This window comes from Oncorhynchus mykiss, chromosome 7 (assembly GCF_057628025.1).
Source record: "Oncorhynchus mykiss isolate SJ-2025 chromosome 7, ASM5762802v1, whole genome shotgun sequence".
Classification (NCBI taxonomy): Eukaryota; Metazoa; Chordata; class Actinopteri; order Salmoniformes; family Salmonidae; genus Oncorhynchus; species Oncorhynchus mykiss.
In genome coordinates this window covers 39,201,466-39,228,196 of record NC_143028.1, presented here as the reverse complement: position 1 = coordinate 39,228,196, position 26,731 = coordinate 39,201,466, and the positions used below count along the sequence as shown (strand labels likewise).

At 41.2% G+C, this 26,731-nt stretch overlaps 1 protein-coding gene across 3 annotated transcripts in view; it reads left to right on the top strand.

The window, feature by feature from the left end:
• The window catches only part of cntn4 (contactin 4), a 174,540-nt gene extending 156,664 nt beyond the window's left edge, over positions 1-17,876 (top strand). For 2 of the 3 annotated variants that reach the window (XM_021609437.3, XM_021609440.3), the window contains 11 exons: positions 5,917-6,092; positions 7,426-7,546; positions 8,303-8,461; positions 9,133-9,282; positions 9,491-9,561; positions 13,351-13,585; positions 13,870-13,985; positions 14,921-15,107; positions 15,203-15,315; positions 15,411-15,579; positions 15,936-17,876. In XM_021609437.3, coding sequence (XP_021465112.1) covers positions 5,917-6,092; positions 7,426-7,546; positions 8,303-8,461; positions 9,133-9,282; positions 9,491-9,561; positions 13,351-13,585; positions 13,870-13,985; positions 14,921-15,107; positions 15,203-15,315; positions 15,411-15,579; positions 15,936-16,027 — 1,589 coding nt within the window. In that variant the 3' untranslated portion in view covers positions 16,028-17,876. The remainder of the gene's footprint in view (positions 1-5,916; positions 6,093-7,425; positions 7,547-8,302; positions 8,462-9,132; positions 9,283-9,490; positions 9,562-13,350; positions 13,586-13,869; positions 13,986-14,920; positions 15,108-15,202; positions 15,316-15,410; positions 15,580-15,935) is intronic. The other variant, XM_090240932.1, reaches the window with a different exon arrangement.
• Positions 17,877-26,731: the final 8,855 nt, after the last annotated feature.

Here is a 26,731-nt window from a genome sequence, read left to right as displayed (position 1 = left end):
TCCAAGCTGTCTACATGCTTCACATGCTTAGATCTACTCACACACACACGTGCACTTGGGTGGAGTTGGATTTTTGGAGCAACGCACACCTTTTGGCTGATCCAGACTCCCAAATAACATTCCCAAGGGGGCGACAGAGGTTTTCTTGTTGTCTTCTAATTTGTGTTGAAAGCAAAAGAAGAGTAAAGTTCTCTTGTTGTCTTCAAGAGTTTTCCCCTTGCTAGCTATAGTAAACTCACGTAAACTCGTACGTCGCCTTGGTCCGTACAATTGCCCGTATTTTAGCGCCTCAAAAACGTAATACTTCCAGATCAACTGTAATGTCAATACCATTGTAAAGCACAATTTCTCCCCTTTCCAACAAAATAAATGGCATGACCTAAACGCTGCCCGTTTCAGCATGATTCAAGCAGGCAATGAGCCCCGTCGGATGTTTTAAAAAATGGCGGGTGGGGAAGCGAAACTAATGTGTGATAGTGAGAAGGAGAGATGTCGTGTGGGAAATTTGCTTTTTTTCACGCGATCTGTCCAACTTATCACCTTATTGCCTCTAAAATGTAAATAAAACACTATAAAGAGTTTATATAATGTGTCATTACATACTTATTTGAAGGTTTGTGTCGAATTTGAATTGGGTTTTAAGGGCGGTGAATGATGATCGCATGCAATGATGTCGCAAAAAAATGAATAGGTATCCCCCCTTACCCCGTCACTGTCCATTTCTTGTTTCTAAAGGATGAAATAAGTGCTACACCTGGTGGAGAGAGACTGTAAGACAGAAATGGTTGCTTTATGCGTGCTGTACGTTACGACATGACACGTCTAGATGTAACGGAGGGTCCGTTTTTTCAACTTTCCTCCAATACTATAGAGCCATTACCATGTCGATCAACGCTTGAATAGAAACCTAGTTCACACCCCTGATTTTGAAGTCAACACAGTCGCTACAGTCCCATTCGTTTTCTTTGTATCCTCGTTTGAATGTTGCGGTTGAGCACATTTGTACAGAATGGGGTGAGTTTACGTTAGTTGGCTAAGCATAGCCTGCAAGCTAGCTATCCTTTTAGCTTTGCATATTTCATTGTGAAATAATCGGGTTGATAATAAAAAAAATATGCCCTGGCAAATATTCTTATACTTGCCATTTTAACCTACAATATTATCCCAGTTTGATATGCTGCTTGAATGTATTCACTCCCAGCTAGCAACTGTTTTTACAATTTCAAAATAGCCTAGAATCACGTTATTATCACTACTTTATTTTGGGGGGATTCTAATAAGGATACAATGTTGTTTGGTTTACTGTGTGAACAGTTACTGACATTACATTTGGTTATCAATGCAAAATAGGCTACCTGATTCATGGCCTATACAGTATATATAGATCAGAACAAGGAACCGAGCGAGTTGGTGGTAATATACAGCTTCATAGCCTACATAACACTGCCCCATGGCTACGCAATGAATTATATTTTGCGTTCAAAATGTCATGGGGTGCAGGAATGGGGCGCCAGGCGGCCAATCAATACGCACACCTGTCACCATCGTTACACGCACCAGCGCTTCTTTGGGCTCACCTGGACTCCATTACTTTGTTGATTGCCTGTCCTATATCTGTCTGTTCCTCGGTTTGATCCCCGTGTCAGCATTATTGTCGTTATGTTTCCCCTGTTCAGACGCTGTTCTTGTTTGTTTCATGCCGGTTATTTATTAAATGTTCACTCCCTGTACTTGCTTCTCGTCTTCCGGCGTCTGTCCTCACACGTTGCTATACTGCGCTACGCTCCGAATTTTCCATCTCCGTAGGGTGTGAATTGGCCTTTAGTGGCATAACATGTTTATTAACTTTCAAAGCAGCATAACTTTCCCGTGTTTCCTCCGGCTACAGTGTATGATATACCATTTTGATGCTCTGAGACTACTTTTTAAAAGTGTGAAAAAAGAGAGGAGAGAAATACAGCCGCATAACTTATCCGCAGATACAGTAGCTACAGATGTACTGTTATAGACAGGATGAATAGAGTGTTGAGAGCAGCTCACTAGAATATGTCTCTTTATTTGCACAACGTTTGCTCACCAACCACCAATGCTCCATTGAGGTTTGTCCTTGAGAGAATCATTTTTGTCTCTTGAGGAAAATGTTAAGAATCCATGTTGAATGGCTATAGAATCATTTGTTTGCTCTGCATTGGTAAAGGGCTTTCTTGGTGTTTCCTTGATCTAAAAGGCTGGGAAATTAAGATTGGGTTTGAACTATTTATTTCTCGCAGATACCCTATAAGAAGTTAGTTACAGGGTGCATTGCTATTAGCGTTAGCGCAATGAAATGCTAGCTGTTCCCATAGACTTCCAGTCATTGAGTCAACGGTTATTAATTTAAAAACGCATCTGGGCAAAAATATATATATTTTGAAAAGAGCAGCTTTTTTTGCAGCAGTGGCAACAATCTGTGAAAACTCTGTCACAACCATGTGACTCTGGAATACACCTAATACATTAGTCAACTGCACATAGCCACCCTTGAGTAGAGGGCCTTAAGAATATGTACACCAGAGAGGAGTACACATTTACACCCCCACCTTCCCCCTCCCAAGGCCAATAAACTTGGAGGGAAGTCTCCACAGTGGTCGATGGGGCATCTCTGCCTCAGTAGCACTAGCTACATAGCCTGTGAGAGCATTATTCACGAATGACCGGCTGTTTGTGGGATGAGCAGAGGCTGAGCAGAGGCTGTGGCCGAGTGAGGAGTGTCAGCCGTGAGACACGGACGGGAGAGGATGGAGCTCACATTAATTCACACCTTAAACAGTCAGCCCAGCCCAGCTCCTTCTATCTCTCTCTCTTTCCCGTCATTGACTTCCCACTTTAATGATATTACTATGCAATTTCATGTCTCTCCAGTTTTTCTGCTGTTCACCCTCCCAGCAGTCCCTGGAGTGTAGTTGGATCTACCTGTCGGGGTGGTTGCAAGCTTTACCATCTTGTCTCTGATTGACTTTGCTTAGTGAGAGGGGTGCGCTCCTCGCTCTTATAGCCACAGTAGGTAACAAGGCATTATACAAGATAGATATCAATCAAATGACGCTGGAGAGCTCTGCTGAGGTTGTGTAACCAAGCAGGGTTATCCATACAATCTGTCGCAAATGATGATGGAGTGGAGTAATAAGAGACATTTTCCCAGTATCGTCTTTACAGTGAATGATTGGCTCGGGTCAGCCTCAGAGCTTAGAGCTGACTATGCATGGCCATATATCTGTCCACCAGGTTTTTTAAATGACTGTCACATTAGCATTTAGGTTGCCATGTCAGTTAGCATTGGATATTTCACCTGAATTTTGTCAGCACTCTGTCTTGACATTCACATGTCATTAGGTGTGTAAATGTGTGACAATTATGTTATAAAAGATACCACACTGAGAGGAGTAAAACAAAAAAAATCTGATCAGCAAACTGTTACAATTGGCATTTTGTCAAGAATTAGACAGTCAAACCCAAAGCTCCTATGGCCATGTTCTCACAAGCGATCTGTCAGGGGAAAGAGGAGGTGTAGCTTTTTCTCCCTTTCAACCCTATTGGCATTGATGGACATTTAATAAACGTGTTCTCTCTGCAAATAGAAATCCAGACCCAGAACCAGACACTTGAATAGTTGCGCTCATGTGACCCATTGTGTCTGACTGTGTCACTATATAGCTCCCCATTTTATCTTCCCTGGAATAGGGCTGAGCCTATATGACACCCTCTCATTGTATGTTTAACAAAATCAGTGTCGTGTTTTCATGGATGCCAAGGGAAGCCAGGCTTCCCCCCAAAAAATTGACCAAGAAAAAAGCATAAAATAATGTATCTTTCGTCTCTCTGTTTCATAATTTCCATTCAATTTGCAAGAGGCTGACTGTATCTCACTGGTGAAAGCGTCCGAGCGAGTGAAACATTGCCCCTCTGTCTCTGTATGTGTAGCCCATCTATCTGACGCTGTCTGGTCGACAAGAGTATGACATTGTTGCCGCACATATCATTGAATACAAGGGAAGCCAGTGAGCATTCTCCCTTGATAAAAATATCATAGAACAATAAGCAATGAGTTTGGATTTGGCTTCACACCAATCATATCAAAAGCCAAACGTCATTGACAGAAAAAAACTTGAGTTGTTGCATCTCAATGTGTTGTTGTCTTCCGTTGTCTAAATTAGCCATGGATGGAGATAGAGATTTGGAATTGTGGTTTTACTTAATTCTCCGTACTGGCCAATGATTATAATGGCGACCTGATCCAACCCTAAGTTCATACATTGTGCCTCTGGCCTGAGAGGATGGAAGTTCAATATGTAGCTAGATGTTGTAGGCTAATGTTAGCTGGCTAATAGTTGCCCATAAAAGCTCTCTGCGCTTTTAACGGACCTCTGAGACTATCACAGTGCAGGTGCATTTATACGGAGACTTGATTACACACAGGTGGATTGTATTTATCATCATTAGTCATTTAGGTCAACATTGGATCATTCAGAGATCCTCACTGAACTTCTGGAGAGAGTTTGCTGCACTGAAAGTAAAGGGGCTGAATAATTTTGCACGCCCAATTTTTCAGTTTTTGATTTGTTAAAAAAGTTTGAAACATCCAATAAATGTCGTTCCACTTCATGATTGTGTCCCACTTGTTGTTGATTCTTCACAAAAAAATACAGTTTTATATCTTAATGTTTGAAGCCTGAAATGTGTCAAAAGGTCGCAAAGTTCAAGGGGGCCGAATACTTTCGCAAGGCACTGTAAGTGAATTATGAGTTATTAACATACAAAATAATCTTATAATGCTTCCCGACAACTGTAATTATTTAAAACTATTTTGAATAAACATTCATAGTGATGTGCAGTACCAGTCAAAAGTTTGGATTTTTCTTTATTTTTAATATTTTCTACATTGTAGAATAATAGTGAAGACATCAACACATATGGAATCATTTAGTAACCAAAAAAGTGCTAAACAAATCTAAATGTATTTTATATTTGACATTCTTCAAGTAGCCACCCTTTGCATTGATGACAGCTTTGGAATGAATTGGAATTAATTAATTGGAATTAAAGACCAAGTCGCAACTCAATTCAGAATTGACCCCAACACTGCAATGCAGGTATCGAATTTGCTCTGGATGAAGACTGCACTGCCGGCACTTTTTACAGGAATCTATGGCTGCCTGTCCAGGGATCATTTGCCATGGTTAATTTAGTTGGCGCTCAGAGTGGATATTTCAACCGAGTACTCACAGCACCCCCAAGAGGGAGACAAGCACCGTACAGCATCAGAACAAAGGGGCTCCTTATTCCTCTCATCATTCCGCTCTCGTGCTCCTGTAGCTATCTTTCTTGTCTCTGCTCACACTCACACTGGAGACAAGGAACACTGTCTGTCTAATTCCTCAGTGAAACAACAGCAACACACCACATACATGCAGAGACTTGAATAGCGAATGTGTAGTGAGGGGAGCCCTGCACGTGTTTATTTTCTTTGAGTGGCTGCAGAAGTCAGGGGGTCTTGCAGACTGCAGATGTGGGCATTAGGGTACCTACCGACTGAAGGCTGAGCTGACAGTGACAGTTGGAGCACATTCTCTAGGTACAGGTAGACAAGCCTTCGCAGTTCCCACACTGTACCCTCTGGCTGGCTGAATCTCATTAATTCTGGTAATCACACTAGTTTTTGTTCTGGGTTCGTGTGCTTTTACTTCCCCGCGTCCATTTATTTGTTGAATTCTGCATTTGAAAAGCATAAGAAGATATTAGAATTTTGCACAACAATTGGAATAACCTTTTACAGTATTTCAAGCTTGGGATCACTGCATAACATAATGGTTGCTTTTAGTATGCGTTTTGTAGCGACTTCCTTCACACTAACAGTGGTGCATGTGTGCTGTTTTCCAGAGCCGACCATTATAACCACGCCACCGTCCACCCTGGACGTGACTGTAGGAGAGAGCATCGTGCTGCCGTGTCAGGTGACTCATGACCCGTCTCTAGAGCTCAAGTTCACCTGGTTCTTCAACGAGCAGCTGATCCACTTTGGCAACCACGGCGGATACTTTGAAAAAGTGGGAGGTGTAAGTGCATAAGCCTCCAAATATTCCCTCCCGATTCCCTCCCGGGGCCATCAAGCCTCCCATTTATAATCAAAGTGTCATGTCTGAGAAATGGTGCCGTATTACCACGCTTTTACACCATGCTTGTCAGGGGCACTGCAATGCATAATGAATAGGAAGAAACACACGTCTTTACTACGCCGTGTTGCAGATTGCTTATATTTTATTTATGCCACTGCTCTCTCACGAAGATATGTCATTAAAGAGACATTGATTTTTCAACCCCTTCAGAAATTACATTGAGAGAGGTCAAGGGGTGGAGCTGGTGATACATTGCAACATCGACACCGTGGTTCCCTTCCTTTAATATAAGTGAGGTCATATTAAGCAGGGTATCCGCAGTGCAGAGAATGTTTGGAGCATGTGTATTTATGTGTGGTGAAAATGTGCTGCACATAGTTTATTTTAAAAATCACATTTACATATTCCCCATCCTTCCTTAAAACCTACCAAGCTCAAAGCTCAGATCGTATGCCCTGTTTTGCATCGGTTTCCTCTTTCATTTACACTTTACGTTAACTACAAAACACTTAAAAGCTACTTTTTCATCTCCCCTGTCTGAAGAAAGAGTGATGATAATCAATTGTTCCAGAAGTGATGAGTAGGGGCATGTACATTACACTCTCTGGTCAGGTTGTCATGTAGTTCATTATTGGAATCGTAATAGTTTTCCTTTCACATGATAAATGACACCACCTGGAGTTACATATGCTGTTTTTGCCACATTCAATTGAGCTTTTGCCACATCCAATTTATGACTGGTCCTGATTCCACTCAGTACTGGGCTGATTCAATGATGGTGTGAAAGTGGGAACTGCAATTGGAAATGGAATGGAAAGAACTGGAGAACTTTACCTTTAAGCTTTGCTTGATCATTGAAATAATGAGGCCACTCTTCCACAGCTAAAATCAGCATGTGTATGAATACATTTGTGTAATAATTATAATGAAACGTAAGTGCTCTGCCCGTCTCATATGTACAGGTATGCCGATGACCCTTTTAAAACATGGAAACAGATCACAGTTAAAATCCTAGCATTATAATACAATAATAGGCATACAAAGACCCTGAATAGTTTTTTTAAAAATATACAATTTCTGCTCACATATTATTATTTCTGCTCAAATCATCATATTTAATTTATTTGAATTACACGTTGGTAAAATGTTACTACAGTATATTAATCGTTGTGCTTGTGTATGTGTGTGTGTGCGTGCGCGTGTGTCTGCGCGTGTCCATCCGTCCGTGTGTGTGTGTGTGTGTGCATGTTCATGTGTGTGTGTTGCATGTTAGCAGCATTCCGCTGGGGACATCATGATTCGGAACATCCAGCTGAGACACGCAGGGAAGTACACCTGTGCAGTGCAGACCAAGGTGGACAGCATCTCCATCGCAGCAGACCTGGTGGTCAGAGGTAGTTCTCTCTGTCTACAAGCAATATTTCATGAAAGATACCTTGATTTTGACTACCATTTGTTGTTATTTAATAATAATGTAATACATGCTCATTTAGCATGATAAAGTATCATGCGATGTTAACACTTTCACAAATTCAACATGGTTTACCTTTGTAGTAGGCATTTGTCGATCTTGAAAACCTTGTACACCCCACAGAACTGATCCTATGTTGGAAAGTCATTCTCATGTCCTTGAAAGGTCATTGAAAAATAATGGTAATAGAAAATGTAATTTGATAGGGAACTATCCCACCCACTCACTTGATTGGGTCAGTTATCCATGGCAACAACAAAGCATTATTTAAGTTAGCTGTGCAGATTTGAAGGGGTCCCATCTGTGTCTTTAAGACTGAATGAGATGGATGCTAGTTAGTTGTCTGTGTTTATTCTCCATCATCCTGGACATGCCTCTAATTAAGATGTGAAGGCATTGTACTCTGTGAGATCAGTTGAAAAGATGGTCAGATAGAGACGTATCTCTCTCTCTTTTAATCTAATTAGACAGAAAAGCTCCCTGAGGTTTCACACCAAACTGATTTCACCAGCTGTACTCCTAGTGCTGAAGGCAGATAGTGATAAGGACACCACTGCTCTGCTCTGCCTTTTTTATACTTCTTTCTCTCTCTCTTTCTCTCTCTCTCTCACTGTCTCTTCCTCTCTCTGTCTCCCTCCCTCTATCTCCCTTCCTGCCTGGCTGTGCATCGTATCTGCAGGTCCCCCAGGCCCGCCCACCAGCATCCATGTAGAAGAAATCAGTGACACCACAGCCTCTCTCTCCTGGAGGCCCGGGCCTGATAATCACAGTCCAGTTACAACATACACCATCCAGGCCAGGACACCATTCTCCCTGGGCTGGCAGGCTGTCACCACAGGTAGGCTCTTCAACCAGCTATTGCCTCATCAAAGCGTTATATAGGGGTCTGATCTCCATTTTCTCTTTTCCGTGTGAGAGTATGGGCCTATGAGTGATTTTACTTCAATTCCAAATGGCACCCGATTGTTCAGTGACAGGGTTCACTGCAGATTTACTTGACAGCAGGTGTTGTTGAAATGTGGATCCATTTCCAGAGGTCTGACTTAGTGAATGGTGCTGTTTGATAGCATAGAAAGGAGCCCCATACGGAAGTTTGGATGGCGGTTCTAGAGCAGGCTGTAGTTCTGCATGTTTGGTGCTGTTCCAATTATTTTGGGGAGGAGCCTGTTAGTTTGGGGAAAAAATACATATTTAACATATATATATTGATACTGCATCTTTAAGTGTGTGTCACTGTACAAGGCAACATCACTAGTGCCCGGAGTTTTTCCTGGCCATGCCTTTTACGGCCAGGAAAAACCTGACCAAACAGGAACACTGAGTGAGGTCCACCCTTAAGGTGTGTGTTTTGTCTTGTGCGTGTGTGTGTGAGTGAGTACACCATGTGTCCTTCTGTGTAATTAGCCCCCTGCACCTGTGGAGTGTGCTCAGTGGGCCTGTCAGCCTAGAGGACACTCTCCTGCTACCTGCTTCATTCTGAGGGGAGGGGGCTGTTTTGTTTTGTGCCAGTTCCTGAGATGGTGGGGGGCCGCCGCCTGACAGCTACAGTAATAGACCTGAGCCCCTGGGTGGAATATGAGTTCAGAGTCCTGGCAAGCAATGCCATTGGGACCGGGGAGCCCAGCAAACCATCCAAACAAGCAAGGACTAAGGAAACATGTATGTACGGTATTCATTGAATCCCTTCAATTCTGCATGTTTTCAGTTTTTCTTATGCGCATCTTCTTGCCATTAGTTTGTCTGGTATGGTGGGAAAAAGCTATTTCAAAGTCAAAGAATCTAATCCGAATGTGTTGTTATCGTGTTATCTTTGATGGCTGGGGTCGACTGAGTTGAGCAGGATTACGATTACCCTCTGTTCCCCCAGCTCCGAAGGTCACACCAGCTAATGTAAGCGGAGGTGGAGGCAGTCGCTCAGAATTAGTGATCACTTGGGAGGTAAGCAAGCCTCTCACTCCAATACTCCCTCACCCATGGAGGGAAAGCCAGAAGTCATTATTCTCTAAGGAGCCGGGCCGTTGTTTCATTAATAACAGCAGCCAGGCTTATTGTATGGCATTTCATTTTTAAGAACAGAGAGGCAATAACTGCTGGTGTCTCCCCGGGGTAGAGAAAAATGCCTTTGAGGTTTTAATAAGCTAATTAAACCGAATGATTCTTCACACAGTCACAAGCAACTTTTTCAAAGATTGTGCTTCCCTATCTTTTTCAGTCTTACAGTTCTTCTCAATCCCGTACAAGCTTTTTTTTTTCTTCATTTTTTAAACAATGTTGCCGATTTTCAAAACAAAGTTCAAAAGCCACAGCACTCTGTGGCCTTTTGCAAAACAGTACATGCTTTTTCACTAATGTAGTTGCCTTCTCAAAACATAAATACATTCATCAAAACTAAATGATACGGTCAGAATTGTAAATGCGTTCATCAAAAGGACATGAATGCCCTGCAAAAAGATTGATGTCGCCTTACTTATGTCTTGAAGTCAAGCAGACAAAACAGAAAGTTAGTTGGTCTTTTAAAAACCCCAGGAGATCAATCCATTTTCTTTGCAGTCACTAGATATTGATGATCAAAATTGGAAGTACAACTATCCAAAAGTGCAGAATTATGGGCAATTACTCTCCACGTATGCATATTTCATCAAACAATTTCATAGACATCAAATCAAATGTTATTCCTGGTAAAAAAAAAAAAAAAATTAAAAGTACATTGAGTGCCGGCTGCGTTCATCGGAATCAACACAATACAATTCCATGTATTCAATACATAGACTGGTTTGTTCATAGTTTTGTAAACTTTCCATCGGTGCACAGAAACACAATCCACAACAGAAACACGTAAAGGGGAATACAATGGAATACAATGGTGGAGATGACTTAAGAGGAACCCGAAGTTACTTAGAAGTAACACAACTTCATTCTCTGGATCTCTGCATGTCCGCAATATTGTAAAAAAAATATAAGATCTCAGTCAGGGACTCAACTTATTGTTGAGAGTTAGAATAATAGAATACTACACAAGGTGCAATGGAAACATTTGGTGTGCATCAACAGTCAACAAACTAGCCCGTGTTAGATTGGTAGATTAGTCTAGCGGCCAGCTATCTAAACTTGTAGTAAGCATGTTCGAATTACCGACCAGGGTGGGGCCCATTGATCATCAGTCATCATATTAAAAACTGCAAACATTTGTCTCCACCCTATGGCAAAATGTTTAGAATTGCAGTAAATTAGCTGTAAAACTGCACATTTTTCTCTGTACCCCATGGCAAACTGTGCAGAATTGCACAAAATTAGTTATAAAATGGCTAAATCTTCTCTCCACCCCATGGCAAACCGTATAGAATTGCAGCGAACTTGCTTTAAAACGGCAACATTTTCTCTACTCTCCATGGCAAAATGTGCAGAATTACAGGTGATTGCAACTTTTAAATAAAAAACAATTTCTCAGATGTAACGAGGGAGGCAGACCAATGTGCCACTGTGGCCCATCATGACGAGTTCCATTTTCTGGTGGCCCCCACCCCCATCAAAATTGCCTTCCCTGGCCTAGATCTTACCCTATATTGTAATGTACATGGTATGACACTGATGGGGTGATTTAGAATGTTGTGCAGAAGTATTTACTGATTGTGTATTCACTGATTACAATTATGTTTAGTGTTTTACAAAAGGTGGGCTAAGACATGCAAGTCAGGTACTAAGGCAAGAAAATGATCGGAAATTCTGTAAATGTGTTTGAGCATTTGGTCATTGCGGTTTCAACACAGATTCAAAAATGTTTTGTACGCGATTGAGAAAACATGTGATTAGCCCTGCTTGAAAATCATCCACTGCTGTGAAAGTTTTGCTGATTGACTATTGAATGTTAATGAGTTCAATTACAGTCTAACTTTGCCTTAACAAAGTTTCAATACAGCCTTGATTGAAGTTACTTCAGACGAGAAGTACAATGGACTAAATTATTTAAATGTGTAGCTAGCTACACAATGATGTGAAAATGTAAGCTACAGTATCTGACTACATACTACTTTTCCAAAGCAGTGGCGGTCGGTGCCATTGAAGATGAGGGAGGACGATTAATTTTCTTATTTCTATTACAGCATATTGGATGACTGTCATTCATATTCCATTCACCCAACTCAATATAACATCGATAGGTTTAGGCTACTTTAGGCTACATGATACCAACACTTTCCCTATACCCCATCATGAGGTTACTAGCTACAACCTAGCCTATGAATGAAAGTCTGCAATGTAGGTCAAGAGAAACTTTGAGCAATCAAATCTATTGCCTGCATCTATCTGATATAGGGTTTAATCATTAGTCCAACAGTTGCAAACAAGAGTTTCATGTGAACAAATTCAGGTCTGTTTATCACTGATTCATTCCAATTGTTTCTGTTTAAGAAATGGTTTTCAATAGAATCAGTGGAATGAATACACCCCTAATCACACTCAAACACAGTTCACTTTCATAGCAGCCACATACAAACAGCATGAATGATCCCTTTGATCATAGTATTCCTTCTCGTATCTACGCACTCTCCTCTCCTCCTCTCCTTTTCCCTTCGCTTGTGGACTTCAGTGTACAACACATCAGCATTCTGTGACCAGGCGAAAAATAGCTAATTGCTATACACGCCTACATCATTGTCACCATATAAACATCATAGTCAGCATAGCTACTAGAACTAACTAGAACATGCAGTACAGTGTACAGTCAGCAGCAAGAAGTTTAGCAGTTACACCGGTGGGCCCCAGTGGCAATAAATTAATACAACCAAAAGCTTACCTTGACTTGGAAGAGTTTCAGCTAACATAGCATCCCTCTCTGTTTAAGCCGGGTGTTTGAGTAGGCTAAACTAGCTAGCTGCATTCTCTAGCTAAGTAAGTGAAAGTGAAAAAACAATACAACAAAATATATCTCTCTCTCTCGCTTGCTTCTCCTTTATTTTTGAATAAATTAATTTGTTCAAAACTATTCAATTACTGTCCTTCCCTCTCTTTGAGTCAACTACTCACCGCATTTTATGCAGTGCTAGCTAGCTGTAGCTTTCAGTACTAGATTCATTACTCTGATCCTTTGATTGGGTGGACAGCGTGTCAGTTCATGCTGCAAGAGCTCTGATAGGTTGGTGGATGTCGTCTGGAAGTAGTCATAATTACTGTGTAAGTCTATGGAAGGGGGTGAGAACCACAAGCCTCCTAGGTATTGTATTGAAGTCAATGTACCCAGAGGAGGACGGAAACGAGCTGTTCTCCGGAAACACCATGGTGCTAACCTACAGAGTGCTGCTGAGGGTACTGTAGACCTTCATTGCCAAACAGTGTGTATTAATCATTTATTTGGTGACATGAATATATTTAGTATAGTTTTATTTAAAGAGGTTAACTTTTTTAATGTTTCACTATTTACATTTTTATGAAATTCACTGAGGAGGATGGTCCTCCCCTTCCTCCTCTGAGGAGCCTCCACTGTTCCCAACTATTATAAAATAGAATTCCCTTTATATAACCATGCATCTTTGGGGAGTGTTGACTTAAAACAATAAAAGTCAGTCCCCATAAATATATGAAATATGATGTGCCTTCAGTCTTAACAATAGCTAGGTGGTGGTATCATGCTGAGGGCGCTTTATTATTGATGGACGTGGGTATTCACTACTTGTGCACCAGTTTCAATGTGTGTGTGTATGTGTGTGCGTGTATGTGTATGTTTTCTTCTAGCCTGTTCCCGAGGAGCTGCAGAACGGGGGAGGGTTTGGCTATGTGGTAGCCTTCAGACCGTACGGCGCCACAGGCTGGATGCAGGCCGCAGTGCCCTCATCGGAAGCCTCCAAATATGTCTTCAAGAACGATAGCATCCAACCCTTCTCCCCCTTCCAAGTGAAGGTTGGAGTGTACAACAACGAGGGGGAAGGCCCTTTCGGACCCGTCATCACCATCTACTCTGCAGAGGAAGGTTGGTAAAGAATTAAGTCATACCAGAGGAGCGGCAGTGCTTCCCGGGCCTCAGTTCACACATAGCGTTTAAAAGCCAATGGAGAGGCGTCTCTGGATAGTTTATTCCCGGTCAATACAGTGATCTTGTTGCCCATGCTCTCCTATCTGCAGATGGTTGGTTCCCACAGCTGCTGGTTTTGGTTCTCTCTGTACTTCTGATGAAAGAGATGGACCCACTTTAAGAGTCATCAAAGCCTGCCACTACTTTTAAACTCATTCAAATTATTTTTACATTTCACCCAGAGCCTGGCAGAGCGCCCACCAGGATCCGAGCCAAGAGTCTGTCTGCGTCTGAGATTGAGGTTTCATGGAAAGCCCTGCCTTGGAACACCAGCAAGAGAAGAGTCCTAGGCTATGAGGTTAGTCACGTTTTTTTTCCAGTTTCCCTCTACCTATTTGTGTGTCAAAGTGTTCTTGCATGAGTAAAGGCATGCGTGTGTCTGTGTGTGTAGTTGTGAGCATGTGCATGTGTGTGTGCATGTGTGTAGCAACTAATGCTGTACGATCTTGTTCCGTTCTATTATTGATGAGTGTTGCTAGCTCATGCACATTGGGCATCTCAGATGTAATAGGTTGTTATGTGTAATGGTCCAGCCAGGTCCCCTGTCTGTTGAGTTGTGTTTCTCTTGTTGCTGTGCTAAGTGCTGTTACTAACTACACTGATTAGTCTAACAGTCTAGTGATGCAATGTACCAGGGGACAGAATGTTTAGCCTATAATCCACACTGTACTGTAGGCTAAAAGACTGTGGCTTTGAGCTCAGTTAGTTGATTCCAATCCTTAGTCAGCTCACTATTGACATTCAATATTGGAAAAAAATTATATTTTCATCCATGGGATCCATAAAGTACTGGAATTATGAATTGTTGACCATTTAAAGTAAACAGGGAAGTGGGGCCTGAGCAAACGGTTCCTGTGAGGGAAGACAAATTATATTTGTGCTGTCAACCGTGCCAGCTATTTCAGCCTAGACACTCAGGCGACAAAGAAAATCTGTTATCATTCAACTTGACAGCTGGGACATTTTACACATTGTGATTTCTCTTTGACCACGCCATTTAAACACTCCCTCACTTCAAGAGCTAAGTAACCAGAACCAAGGCACCTTACCCATGGAAAGACGAGAATATATGAGGTGACACCATACAATGAAATGCTGTTTTTATACCAATTCACTGCAGTTCTAGTTTACAGTTCGTGGACAGTGTCTACCAAAAAACAGTTTTTTACAATGTTCTCACAAATTAGTGTCTGCATTAATGTCCCTGGTTATCCTCTTTCTATCTGGTCTCAGTTGAGGTACTGGGAGAAGAGAGAGAAGGAGGAGGCAGCCAGTGTGCAGAGAACGGTAGGCAACCAGACATCAGCCATTATCCGAGGGGTGAGAGGAAGCAACACGTACTACGTCACAGTGAGAGCATACAACACGGCCGGGGCAGGGCTTCCTAGTGTTACTGTCAATGTCACCACCAAGAAACCACGTAAGCGTCTACCCCTGCTTTTGGTTCGAGCGGTTGTTTCCATTGACTTATTGGAGATCATGTGATCCTCATCCTCATGTATTTGTGTCCCTCAGCGCCCAGCCAGCCCCCGGCGAAGGTCATGTGGAACACATTGAATTCCAAGATAATCCTGAACTGGGAGCAGGTCAAAGCCCTGGAGAACGAGTCAGAGGTCACAGGCTACAAAGTAAGGAAGCACTGACTGCATGGATTTAGTTAGAAATAGTGGCCATTGTCATGGTTTCTCCCGGGTGACCTTCTAACTGTGTGGTCCATCCCTAGGTGCTCTACAAGCGTAACCGACATAGCCGTCCGAGTGTCATGGAAACCAACACAACGTCGGTGGAGCTTTCCCTGCCTATGGATGAGGAGTACTTCATCCAGATCAAACCATTTGGGGAGGGAGGAGAGGGGAGCAGTAGCAGACAGATCACAATCCCCAGAATACCAGGTCAGTCTCTAGTGGACTGCTTCCTCATACTTCATTGATCTCAATGGCGTTGCTATAGCTATTGCCAGTACTGCTTTATTGTCTTGACTACAGACTGGAGTTTTTCTTGCCCTAGTCATGTCTTCAAAAGGAACAGATAGAGTAAGGATTACCTATAAAAATGAATAGTGCCAGGATTTAATCCCGGACTAAATTACTTTATGTATTCAGAATTGCGTGTAAATATGCCCAAGGTTTGATCATCAAAGCATTTAATAGCACAAAAGCCTTCAACAATGAATTGCCAACCAGGCTGCTTGTCATTTTCCGTATAAACAGACAGACTATCAAAGCCCATTCCTTTTCATGTTTTTCAGGTCCCAATGCAATTGGCTCGGCGACCAAGGTCTCTACTTTATCAGCCCTCAGTACAATAGCACTGTCTTTCACAGCGCGGACATCGTTATGACAAACCGCTATCAGCGAACATCTGATGTGGAGGCAACTTGACAACGGAACAGGAACACCAACCACCCAGTCTGGTGTAACTAGATCCGTTCATTTAGATTTTAGAGGCAGGAGGATGAGCAACGTTGGAAAACAAAGTCACTGAGATGAGAGGGAGAGAAAGGGCCTCGCTTCAGCACCCCGTCCACCGGCGAGAACAGGAAATCGACCGATGTCTTGACTCTGTTGTTACCAAAGCAGCTTTCATTAAAAAAAAAGAAAAATGTCTTATATGCATCTTTTGTATGACATGTCTAGCTTTTATAGATTTCTTTTGAAACCAATTCATAATTGGTCTGGGCTTTTTATAAAAGGCAAGGTCGAGGTGAGTTCAGTGCATGGTGCGTACCTACATACAGATCTGACAGTTTTAGAATTTGATAAGTTTTCAGTTTGTTGGAAAGAGCGCTTTTGTCGTCTGAGGTGAATTGCATTTTTTGGTCAAAGAAAACTACCTGTTACTGTGGTTTCATGTCAACAAAAACCATAGTTCAGTCTTCTTAGAAATTTATGCATTTTTACCACCATCTAGACTGATATGTTGAGTATATTGCTTTATAACTATTTTTTTATTACTCCATAAAACATTGCCTGATGAAAAATGAGACTTGATAGAAATGTGACAAAATATGTTAAAGGATGAGAGGGACTTTATTGTCCCTTGCTGGTTTGGAGTCCCATCCTCCATAGGTTGCTCTGGCCTTGGCCATTTAATTGCGCTGGCTGTCTGTCTAATCCGCTCATCATCCTCTCAGTTACATTAGCCGTGTGTCAACTCTAAAGCTATTCTATTCTTTGCCTTGTGTGTGCCTCATCATATCTTCAAAATCCTCAGGTCCTTAAAGAGCCTTAACTTATCTATCAACAACTATTATAAACATAGATGTATGTTGTTATGCAGCTGCTGTATGATGTGTAGCTACACTCTGCATTAATAGACAGGTTATTACCATCCCGTGTATAATCCTACAGTCATTCTTAGGGCCAGGAGTTTTTTTCCTGGTCAGGTTATGTGGTCGGGAAAATCTCCTTGTCCTTGTCGTATATTATAGTTAGGGCCAGGGGGTTTTCTGACCATGTGACCTGACCTGGAAAAGCTCTTTATGAAGGAGAAGTGTGTTTCAACAGTGTCGTGCTGTTCAGCATGGCTTAAAGGTAAGGTGGAAAGCCTGGGACATTTTAGTAGGTCCACTGACTGCTCCCCTACTAAAAGATAAATGCTGCTGACAAGTTTTCCTTTCCCATAGTCTTCTGATGCCATGTGATACTGGTACAGTACAGTACAATACAGTCCCATACATATGTAGCTTGTAATCCAGTGAAAAAGTTAAAAGTGCAGGTAGTTTGTAGTACTTTCGAGGGGAAGTTTAGGCAGACTAATGGGTCTGACTCAGAATCATGCATCGAGAAATGTCTAATATACTTTTTTGTACACTTCAGATCATTTATATCAAATAAAAACCTTTCTAAAGAGCTGATTAACCTGGTTTTTATGTAATAACACAAATGTTTCATACAGTAGCTAAATGTCGTTCAGCATGACTGTATTTGCCCTTCTTTTCTGTCCATTTGCTAACTGACTGAATGGCTTGAGACCATACAAAGAGATAGCAGGTTTGTGTATCTGTAGCCATACAAGTCAAACCACTTTTATGTCTGTGCTTCTGTCTCAAACAGGTGTTCTCCTGTAGGCCTACACACTTTGGGATTTACCAGTACTACCATCCATTTACTCCATGTGAAGTTCTGTTTTTTGCTGTTGTTGGTTGTTTATACTGTGTTAATGAATAAAGTTGATTGATTTATATTAAGTGAGTGAAATTCAATGGACTTCTTTCTTAATGCTTATTACTTGTGATCAGAATTAATTATCTTGAAATTCATATTACATCCAGTGGGCGGTGCTGCAAGTTAAAATTCATGTTCAGGGAGCAAGTGTGTATCGGACCCGATTCAGACTTAAGAAATGTATGCCTTTCCTACACACGCCTTTCCTTCTCAGTAGTTGGATTCAGATTTACCTTATGCAGGTGCATAACAGGCTTTACAGGCATGGTTCCCTTGCTCACGCTGAATAAATGTAATTCAACCACTGAAAACCCTCCCACTTGCTGGCCAACAGATTTTCGTGTGGAGTTTTCACTCAATACAATTTTCAGTACATTTTTCTAAAGCAATCCCTTTAAATTTACCATGTGATACTGGTACAGTACGGTACAATAATTATACTTTTCTTGACAAACTCACTAGAATATATGGACGGAACAGTTCAGAATATTTGGGATCAATGAAAGAAAGCCATGTAAATATGAAATGAAAGAAAGCTATGCATATTTGTCTCCTTTTTAGTACCAATTTGTATATTTTAAAATACTCTGATCTTGTGTATTATTTAGAGTTTATGAATAATAATTACAAACAAAATGGTTTAGAGAGCCTTTATGGTGAATCAAAAATACAATGGTTTGATACATCCTTAAAAAGTTGTAATATTCAATTCCACGTGACCATTTAGTCATGGTAACTACGCTTCTCCAAGCTCTGATATTACTGATGGTCATTAGTATCCTACCAAACTTGTTAACTGCCTGGTACTCAGCACTCTATTGTCCCTCTAATCACTCTGACATAAATGCAAATGTAATCAAAAATCTAATCAAACACATCATGAGAGCCCATGAGCTCATGTTGCACAACATTTCTATAGGCTAGGCAACTGCATGAGAAAACAGAGTTTTGATGGCCTCTATTAAAAAGAGGAGGATCCCATCAGCTTTCTATAGGCTAGGCCTACTATATTTATTTCTCAACTTTCCTAATATTAGGCACATTGCTTCTCTTTACAACAGGAGTATAGCCTACCTGGCTGACATAAAAAATGAACCGCGGGAAAAGCATAAATTACATGTATTTTTTCCCCTGTCCTGTTTCGAGACAGGTGCATGATAATGGTCCATTCTAAATCAAAACGAATTTCACCCATATTGTTTAGTATATGTAAAGACAAGATTAAATCAAGAATAGTCTGATGGGTGACAATGTTAGCCTATCACTTGTGAATTATATATTATAACTTGTGAATTATGCCCAGCTTGTGTGGAGTAAGGCAAGAAACAGCGCCTGCCTTTTTTAAAAACTTTTTCAAATCATAGTCCCACAACAAATGTAGCCTAGCCCATAGGCTTGTATGTTTTGATAAGGTTTGTATAACAACTAAAGTGTCAAAATAACTGAAAATTAAGCACATTAATCCGCATTACAACTGGTGTAGAGCCTAACTGGCATACATAGGTGGCGCGTGAGTTTCATGTTTGGGGAGGTTAATGTTCACCATAAAAATGCACCTTTATAATAAAGCATCACATGCATAATCGCATTTGCAGTCACTTTTGAGAATGGCGTTTTCCTCTAATTTATGGCATTTTGGAACGTTCGCCCTTATAGCCTACTGCCATGTGCGCTTATAATGTGAAGAAATAGCTATTTTTATTTATTTTTTCTTCTTCTTGTCTTCATGTTTCTTCCTGTTGGTGCTACTGTCTCTTATGACCAAAAAGAGCTTCTGGACATCAGAACAGCGATTACTTACCTCGCCGACGAGTAGGTAAACCACCATTACAATCCATATTATTGGCCAACAAGCAATCTTTCGAAAACAACTGGACGATCTACGATTAAGTCTATCCTACCAACAGGACATTAAACTGTAATATCTTATGTTTCACCAAGACGTGGCTAAACTACGACACGGAAAATATAGAGTTGGCTGGAATCTATGTCTGGGAAGACGAGGTGCGGGGGGGGGGGTTGTCTATTTGTCAATAACTGCTGGTGTGCGATGTCTAATATTAAAGAATTCTTGAGGTATTCTTACCTGAGGTAGAATACCGCATGATAAGCTATAGACCACACCAGGAGAGTTCTCATCTATATTTTTCGTAGCCGTCTATTTACCACCACAAACCGATGCTGGCACTAAGACTGCACTCAACAAGCAAACAAGAAAATACTCATCAAGAAGTGGCGCTCCTAGTGGCCGGGGACTTTAATGCTGGCAAATTTAAATCCATTTTACCTCATTTCTAGCAGCAAGTCGCATGTGCAATCAGAGGAAAAAAACACTCTAGACCACCTTTACTCCACACAAACAGACGTATACAAAGCTCTCCCTCGCCCACCATTTGGCAAATCTGACCATAATTCTATTCTCCTGATTCCTGCTTATGAGCAAAAACTAAAGCAGGAAGTACCAGTGATTCGCTCAATTCAGAAGTGGTCAGATGACGCGGATGCTATGGTAAAGGACTGTTTTGCTAACACAGACTGGAATATGTGCCGGGATTCATCCAATGGCATTGAGGAGCATACCACCTCAGTCACCTGCTTCATCAATAAGTCACCGTCTTCATCAAACAGTGACTGTACATACGTATCCCAACCTGAAGCCATGGATTACAGGCAACATCCGCACCGAGCTAAAGGCTATAGCTTCTGCTTTCAAGGAGTGGGACACTAATCCGGACGCTAATAAGAAATCCCGCTTTGCCCTTAGACGAACCATCAAACAGCCAAAGCGTCAATACAGTACAAAGGTTGAATCCTACCACACAGGCTCTGATGCTCAATGGATATGGCAGGGCATGGAAACTATTACAGACTACAAAGGGAAACTCAGCCATGAGCTGCCCGTGACGCGAGCCTACCAGACAAGCGAAATGCCTTCTATTCTCGCTTCGAGAGAAGCAACACTGAAGCATGCATGAGAGCACCAGCTGTTCCGGATGACTGTGTGATCACGCTCTCCATAGCCAATGCGAGCAAGACCTTTAAACAGGTCAACATTCACAAACCCGCGGGGCCTGATGGATTACCAGGACGTGTCCTCAAAGCATGCGTGGACTAACTGGAAAGTGTGTGCAAACCTGGTCAAGAACTACAGGAAACATATGATCTCTGTAATTGCATACAAAGTTTTCTGTACCAAATATTAAGTTCTGCTTTTCTGATGTATCAAATACTTATGTCATGCAATAAAATGCAAATTAATTACTTAAAAATCATACAATGTGATTTTCTGGATTTTTGTTTTAGATTCCGTCTCTCACAGTTGAAGTGTACGTATGATAAAAAATTACAGACCTCTACATGCTGTGTAAGTAGGAAAACCTGCAAAATCGGCAGTGTATCAAATACAGTGCCTTGCGAAAGTATTCGGCCCCCTTGAACTTTGCGACCTTTTGCCACATTTCAGGCTTCAAACATAAAGATATAAAACTGTATTTTTTTGTGAAGAATCAACAACAAGTGGGACACAATCATGAAGTGGAACGACATTTATTGGATATTTCAAACTTTTTTAACAAATCAAAAACTGAAAAATTGGGCGTGCAAAATTATTCAGCCCCTTTACTTTCAGTGCAGCAAACTCTCTCCAGAAGTTCAGTGAGGATCTCTGAATGATCCAATGTTGACCTAAATGACTAATGATGATAAATACAATCCACCTGTGTGTAATCAAGTCTCCGTATAAATGCACCTGCACTGTGATAGTCTCAGAGGTCCGTTAAAAGCGCAGAGAGCATCATGAAGAACAAGGAACACACCAGGCAGGTCCGAGATACTGTTGTGAAGAAGTTTAAAGCCGGATTTGGATACAAAAAGATTTCCCAAGCTTTAAACATCCCAAGGAGCACTGTGCAAGCGATAATATTGAAATGGAAGGAGTATCAGACCACTGCAAATCTACCAAGACCTGGCCGTCCCTCTAAACTTTCAGTTCATACAAGGAGAAGACTGATCAGAGATGCAGCCAAGAGGCCCATGATCACTCTGGATGAACTGCAGAGATCTACCGCTGAGGTGGGAGACTCTGTCCATAGGACAACAATCAGTCGTATATTGCACAAATCTGGCCTTTATGGAAGAGTGGCAAGAAGAAAGCCATTTCTTAAAGATATCCATAAAAGGTGTCGTTTAAAGTTTGCCACAAGCCACCTGGGAGACACACCAAACATGTGGAAGAAGGTGCTCTGATCAGATGAAACCAAAATTGAACTTTTTGGCAACAATGCAAGACGTTATGTTTGGCGTAAAAGCAACACAGCTGAACACACCATCCCCACTGTCAAACATGGTGGTGGCAGCATCATGGTTTGGGCCTGCTTTTCTTCAGCAGGGACAGGGAAGATGGTTAAAATTGATGGGAAGATGGATGGAGCCAAATACAGGACCATTCTGGAAGAAAACCTGATGGAGTCTGAAAAAGACCTGAGACTGGGACGGAGATTTGTCTTCCAACAAGACAATGATCCAAAACATAAAGCAAAATCTACAATGGAATGGTTCAAAAATAAACATATCCAGGTGTTAGAATGGCCAAGTCAAAGTCCAGACCTGAATCCAATCGAGTATCTGTGGAAAGAACTGAAAACTGCTGTTCACAAATGCTCTCCATCCAACCTCACTGAGCTCGAGCTGTTTTGCAAGGAGGAATGGGAAAAAATGTCAGTCTCTCGATGAGCAAAACTGATAGAGACATACCCCAAGCGACTTACAGCTGTAATCGCAGCAAAAGGTGGCGCTACAAAGTATTAACTTAAGGGGGCTGAATAATTTTGCACGCCCAATTTTTCAGTTTTTGATTTGTTAAAAAAGTTAGAAATATCCAATAAATGTCGTTCCACTTCATGATTGTGTCCCACTTGTTGTTGATTCTTCACAAAAAAATACAGTTTTATATCTTTATGTTTGGAGCCTGAAATGTGGCAAAAGGTCGCAAAGTTCAAGGGGGCCGAATACTTTCGCAAGGCACTGTATTTGATACTCTGCCGATTTTGCAGGTTTTCCTACTTACAAAGCATGTAGAGGTCTGTAATTTTTATCATACGTACACTTCAACTGTGAGAGACGGAATCTAAAACAAAAATCCAGAAAATCACATTGTATGATTTTTGAAATTGTCAAAGACTCCAATCACCCAAGTCATAGACTGTTCTCTCTGCTACCTCACGGCAAGCGGTACCGGATCACCAGGTCTAGGACAAAAAGGCCCAAGCCATAAGACTACTGAACAATTAATCAAATGGCCACCTGGACTATTTAACCCCCCTATGTTTTTACACTGCTGCTACTTGCTGTTTATTATTTATGCACAGTCACTTTGCAAATTACCTCAATGTAGCCTCATTATTGTTATGCCATTTTCTTCTGTTAATTTTTAATTTGATTACATTTTTTAAAACTTTAGTTTACTTAAGAAAATATTTACTAACTATATTTCTTGAATTGCATTGTTAGTTAAAAACTTCTTAGTGATCCCTTCCCGCTCGAATCCCGGTAACAGGTTTGATTTGACAACATCCAGTGAAATTGCAGCGTGCCAAATTCAAAAACAGAAAAATAAAAATTCACAAAACATACATGTGTAATTCATCAAAATAAAGCTTAACTTCTTGTTAGTCCAGCCACAGTGTCAGATTTCAAAAAGGCTTTACGGCGAAAGCAGACCATGTGATTATCTGAGGCAGCGCCCAGCATACCAACACATGAAAATCATATTTCAACCAGGCAGGCGTTACACAAAAGTCAGAAATAACGATATAATTCATGCCTTACCTTTGAAGATCTTCTTCTGTTGGCACTCCAAAATGTCCCAGAAACATCACAAATGGTGCATTTGTTCGATAAATTCCTGCTTTACATCCCCAAAATGTCAATTTATTTGTCGCGTTTGATTCAGAAAATACACCGGTTCCAACTCGCCCAACATGACTACAAAGTATCCAATAAGTTACCTGTAAACTTGATCCAAACATTTCAAACAACTTTCCTAATCCAACCTTAGGTATCCTAAAATGTAAATAATCGATCAAATTTAAGACGGGATAAACTGTGTTCAATACCGGACGAAAACAAAGTGAAGCGCGTTCCAGGTCGTGCGCACCAAAAGACTTGAGTTCACCAAAAGACTTGAGTCCACCTGGAGTGACACATGGAAGGAACAGGGTTACTTCTTCATTTCTCAAAAGAAAAACATCAACCAATTTCTAAAGACTGTTGACATCTAGTGGAAGCCATAGGAACTGCATGCAGATTCCTATTAAAAAGGTCTTATCATAGAAAACTAATGGAAAACAGATTGACCTCAAAATTCCCTGGATGGATTGTGCTCGGGGTTTCGCCTGCCAAATCAGTTCTGTTATACTCACAGACATTATTCAAACAGTTTTAGAATCTTCAGAGTGTTTTCCATCCAAATCTACTAATAATATGCATATCCTAGCTTCTGTACCTGAGTAGCAGGCAGTTTACTTTGGGCATGCTTTTCATCCGGACTTGAAAATACTGCCCCCTATCCCTAATAAGTAAAAAAAAAAAAAGATATATAGCCCAACGTTTATATGACTAGTGAAGTTGTATTAATAACTCTAAATTAAGCATACAGCATAGGTGGACCAGTTTCTTTGTTAACCGCACAACACGGAATAACCGCATGAGCGGACTCCCTCGTTTGGAGAAAATATCCTTTCTATTTGATTCAGCTTTCTTCATTTGTATTATTCATACTATGAAATAATGCCAAGGTATTCTTGGCAAAAGCTAATATTTTCTGCTAAATGAACTAATGTAGCCCACAGCTATATGGTAGAGCCAGATTAGGGCCTAACATTAGGACAACTCAGAGTATACTATTCTGTTCTTCTGAAATAGCCACATTTTCTTCACATCATGTTTCTTTAAACCTGTTTAAAAGAAATCATGGATTATTGTGATGGTGTAGCCTTAATTAAATGGATTTGTTAGACTTTTTTAATTGTAGATGTTCCAGAGGTCTGCATCAGTGGCTTGTAGGCTATGCGTGTTAGCCAGGAAATGCTACATGTGTTTATGTTAATTAACAGTCACTTACAGTGAGACTGGCAGTTGTTTGCTTGACAATCACCGGCTGACAAAAATTTCATGACAGCCCTACTTGGATGTCAAGATGGCAGCAGGCAGGACAGCTGTGCTAGGCTTTTTCAATGGTAACAACTTTGTTTCAATCATCAATGATTATTTCTACACGACAGTTTAAAGTAGAGGGTAATGAAGAAAATGTGCCTTGTTTTTCGACTTGACCATATAAGTTACAAACATTTTGGCTATGGATGTCAAGTTGTTTATAACATTCTTATCATAGCTATCTGCCTATTACTGTCATGATATACACTCAATGACCAAAAGTATATGGACAGTATATGCCCAAATCATGGGCATTAATATGGAGTTGGTCCCCCGCTTTGCTGCTATAACAGCCTCCAACTCTTCTGGGATGGCTTTCCACTAGATGATGGAACATTGCTGCGGGAATTTGCGTCCATTCAGCCACAATACCATTAGTGAGGACGGGCACTGATGTTGGGTGATTAGGCCTAGCTTACATTCGGCGTTACAATTCATCCCAAAGGTGTTCAACAGGGTTGAGGTCAGGGCTCTGTGCAGGCCAGTCAAGTTCTGCCCCAACGATCTCAACAAACCATTTCTGTATGGACCTCGCTTTGTGCACAGGGACAATGTCACACTGAAACAGGAAAGGGTCTTCCCCAAACTGTTGCCACAAAGTTGGAAGCACAGAATCGTCAAGAATGTCACTGTATGCCGTAGCGTTATGATTTCCCGAACCATGAAAACAGCCCATTTTTCCTCTCCCACCAGACTTTACACTTGGCATTAGGCATTGGGGCAGGTGGTGTTCTCCTGGCATCCGCCAAACCCAGATTATTTCATCAGACTGCCAGATGGTGAAGAGTGATTCATCACTCCAGAGAATGCGTTTCCACTGCTCCAGAGTCCAACGGCTGAAAGTTTTACACCACTCCAGCCAATGCTTGGCATTGCACATGGTGATCTTAAGCTTGTGTGCGGCTGCTCGGTCAAGGAAACCCATTTCTTGAAGCTCCCGATGAACAGTTATTGTGCTGACGTTGCTTCCAGAGGCAGTTTGGATCTAGATAGTGAATGTTGCAACCAAGGACAGATGATTTCATGCGATACATGTTTCAGTACTCAGCGGTCCCATTCTTTGAGCTTATGTGGCCTACCACTTCGCAGTTGATCCATTGTTGCTCCTAGACATTTCCACTTCATATTTTTGTATCTACACTACCGTTCAAAAGTTTGGGGTCACTTAGTCCTTGTTTTTGAAAGAAAGTACTTTTTTTTGTCCATTAAAATAACATCAAATTGATCAGAAATAATGTGCAGACATTGTTAATGTTGTAAATTACTATTGTAACTGGAAATGACAGATTGTTAATGGAATATCTACATAGGCATAAGGAGGGCCATTATCAGCAAACATCACTCCTGTGTTCCAATGGCACGTTGTGTTAGCTTATCAAAGGTTATCATTTTAAAAGGCTAATTGCTCATTAGAAAACCCTTTTGCAATTATGTTAGCACAGCTTAACACTGTTCTGATGATTAAAGAAGCAATAAAACTGGCCTTCTTTAGGCTAGTTGAGTATCTGGAGCACCACCATTTGTGGGTTCGATTACAGGATCAAAATGGCCAGAAAAAAAGGTATTTTTTCTGAAACTTGTCAGCCTATTCTTGTTCTGAGAAATTATGGCTATTCCATGCGAGAAATTGCCAAGAAACTGAAGATCTCGTACAACTCTGTGTACT